General features: G+C 33.0%; 2 protein-coding genes across 3 annotated transcripts in view; one reads left to right on the forward strand and one right to left on the reverse strand.

Annotated features, from left to right (window-relative positions):
• LOC100182269 (sodium- and chloride-dependent taurine transporter) overlaps nt 1-2,348 on the forward strand; it is a 10,532-nt gene extending 8,184 nt beyond the window's left edge. The window contains exons 1-2 of one of the 2 annotated variants that reach the window (XR_003396730.1): nt 1,432-1,642; nt 1,918-2,051. Coding sequence is in view for 1 of the 2 variants with exons in the window: in XM_026838323.1 (XP_026694124.1) it covers nt 1,918-2,046 (129 nt within the window). In the remaining variant the exon portion in view is untranslated. Of the gene's footprint in view, nt 1-1,431; nt 1,643-1,917 lie in introns of those variants that run through there. The other variant, XM_026838323.1, reaches the window with a different exon arrangement.
• Nucleotides 2,349-2,384: 36 nt separating this feature from the next.
• LOC113475002 overlaps nt 2,385-3,370 on the reverse strand; it is a 2,303-nt gene continuing 1,317 nt past the window's right edge. The window contains exons 3-4 of the mRNA XM_026838324.1: nt 3,267-3,339; nt 2,385-3,205 (exon numbers count right to left, since the gene is read on the reverse strand). Of these exons, the coding sequence (XP_026694125.1) occupies nt 2,415-3,205; nt 3,267-3,339 (864 nt within the window). The 3' untranslated portion in view covers nt 2,385-2,414. The remainder of the gene's footprint in view (nt 3,206-3,266; nt 3,340-3,370) is intronic.

Here is a 3,370-nt window from a genome sequence, read left to right on the forward strand (position 1 = left end):
TGTAAATATGTTTTTAACTGTAAGCGTGTTTTTACAACTGTTGTAGTGTCGCTAAACCCTGTCTTTTCGTTTAAAATATTTATAAATCTTCGCTACCGTAATCGAAGAGACAAAAGGTATTATTATTATTATTATTAATATTAAATTGTGAACGTTTAACCTTTTTAATATAATATATAAAAAAACAACATTTTTTTCTTAAAAAACTGGTAAACCTATTTCTGTTTATATTTTAAGCAGACGAGGAACACACAAAGATTGAATAGTTCTGCCTTCCATTTAACTATTTCAGTGAATAAATAACCAGCAACAAAACTGTAACGTGTTATGTGTTTTTATCTATATTAAGCAAAGTATTTATCTGAGTATCTAGCTAAGCACAACATATGGTAGGGTGGGGGGAAATGGGACACTTTTTCATTTTATTTTCTTGTCCCAGTCGGTAGTAAACCAGGAACATTCAAAGAATAATACAGTCGTATTCTCACGACTCTCATATACCGTTGTTAATTGTTTTAAACACAATCAGGATATTTGGATATTATGTGCTAAAGGTGTCCCGTCTCCCCACGCTACTATATATTAAAAAAAGGCTCTGGTCACTAAGTTTTAGTAGGGCGGGGAAAGATGGAACACCATTAACAAATAATACCAAAATATCCTAATCTTGTTTTAAACAATTAACAACGGTCTATTGGAGTCGTGAGGGCACGGGTTTATAACTCTTCGATGTACTTTGTTTACTACCAAATTGGTCAAGAAAAGGGTAAAATGGGACAAGAAAAGGTGTAAAATGGGACAAGAAAAGGCTTGTTCCATTTTACACTACAACAAGAAAAAGATTTATACTTTATAGTTTACATTCAAAGACCTAGCTTGACACACCCTAAATTTGATCACACGAACGTTATATCTGTTTAAGTTAAAGTGAGATTTGAGTGCGCGATCTGTTGTTTATAGTTGTTGCCAGCGAATGCAAACTCCCTGTCTCACTATACGGTGAACGCTCACTATACGGTGAACGACTTTACTAAGTTTTCCCTTTGATATTAAAAATAAATGTATATATCAGGAGAGCTGTTTTAGATTTATGTTTTATACATTTTAAAGTCGTAAACAAAGATCATTCAAACAGTTATAAAGCCGTATTCTCACGACTTCCATAGACCGTTGTTCTTTGTTTAAAACACGATTAGAATATTATGTGCTAACGATGTCCCAACTTCCCCACCCTACTTTATTTATATTTTACTAAACAAAAATCGAGGATGAAATAGCACGAAAACATGGACCATCCTACCTCAACCTACTGTTTATTAGGTATAAATACCTATTGATCCAGAGTCTGGTGTAAAAACGACATAAAAACCGACAAGAATAATTAAAATTTGCTCTTTAGCTCCACTATGCGACCAAATTTTTGAAATAATCACTTTCATTTTACTATTTAGAAATATGTACTTAATTTTAGATTATTGTGATTTGTAACGTGTATTTCTACGCACCTGCAACGTACAACAAAGTGTATGTGTACCCAACGTGGGCACAAGCTCTGGGGTTATTCATAACGTGCTCGACCATTATCTGGATACCTGTAATTTCAATATATGATCTTATAACGGATACTGGAACTTTGCAATCGGTATGTATGTATGTGGCCGTTTACTTCAAATACATATATTTATTTTCATGATTTAGTGCCAGGAATCTCATATTCGACTTCCATGTTTTATTCACAAATTGCTTTTAAGTACATAGTTTTAACATTAAGCATTGCACTGAGTTGTTCTCATTCAATTTACCAACCACGCTTTTACAACGCCTGTCACTTGCTGTTAATTCCTATCTCTTCGCTATGTTAATGTGACCTTTTAATACGGTATCTAAAATTTTAATGATTGATGTTTTTTCTTTCAGAGATTAAAAACTGCTTGTCAGCTACCGGGATACGTTAGTGAAAACTTGAATGTTAATTTGAAAAGCGAAAGTGAAATCTCTAAGTCAGGTGTAAATGTTGCATCGAATGAGTTAAAGGAACTTATTTAGTGACGGACATACTACTTAAATTGCATTTTTATATACTAAACATTATAAAAAAATGTTGTAAAATTTATAGAATCCTATTAACTATATGTATGTAATTCATTTTAAGGTTATTCAAGAATGTATACATATTGTATATATATGTAATACATTTAAATTAATCAAGAATGAAGAAACACAAAGTTTTAAGTTAAAATTATTATCATTTGCGACCGGAAAATGTATTTTGAGGTAAAAAAACATGAGCCCACCAAAAATAGTTTCATCTCAAACAGCCTTTTATAGCAATGAGATGGTGCTGTATAAGACTGTGAAGCTTTAGTTTACGTATGACTGAAAAATAACATGTCTTAAAATGATTCAAATTTAAGCTATGCAAGTGTTTTTAAGCATTTTAAAGTTCGGTTTAGACTCTCTTGTTTTTGAAAATCACTTGTCCAGTCTTTCGCAGCAACATAACTTTCCATTGCCGAAATAAACGATATTCTTGCTTCAGCTTCCATATTTAATCGCTTGTATGCAACACCCATGTTTTGTTGACACATACCGTAAACTCTGAAATTTTTACATACACTGGTTCCGAATTCGGCTTCAAGCAGTTTCAATGCATCTTTGTTTACATTTAGAGACTTATCATACATACACATTACATTACAGCAAACGCCTGTGAACTTTAAACACCAGGCTAAACCTTTAGCGGTTTCGCTACTCTCCAAATTGTCCATTCTTTCTATTTCGGCAAAGATTGTCTTTAAAATATCCAAACCGTGCCCAGAAAATTGTTCACGCTTGCTTGACTTTGCCATTGTGTTCGCAACAAACTGCATGTATGACGCCGTATGTAACAAACAATGTAAACGAGATGACTGAATTTGTACAGATGCTGCTCGTTTCAGTACAATATCAGCTAAAGTCAGCACTCCATCGCATTTTCTGCTAGACATGCTTTCAGCAATAGAATTTAGACCACATATAACTTGAAAAGCATCTTCAATTTCAGTTGTCGAGGCCAAGTGAGTAATTTCAGTCAACAAATCGTCTGTTTTTTTGTCCACTTTTATACTTTGTAGGTACTTGAGGTATCTTATTTTATCAAGCAATGTGTTTTCCCCACTTTTTTCAACGTTCAGCGTCTTAATAGACCCTTTATAGTCTAACTTCTCTGTTAAAAATTTACAAAAATGATTTAGCTACCATATAAAATCAGTTCACAGTGGACTTACCGGCCTTGCAATGTACAACATCGGGGTTAAATGTAACTTCTTTATTCTCGTACGTTTCTGAATCCAACGATAGCTGAATAAATTAAGGTAATTTATTCAAATTT

Source organism: Ciona intestinalis, unplaced genomic scaffold, assembly GCF_000224145.3.
Source record: "Ciona intestinalis unplaced genomic scaffold, KH HT000075.2, whole genome shotgun sequence".
NCBI classification, from domain to species: Eukaryota; Metazoa; Chordata; class Ascidiacea; order Phlebobranchia; family Cionidae; genus Ciona; species Ciona intestinalis.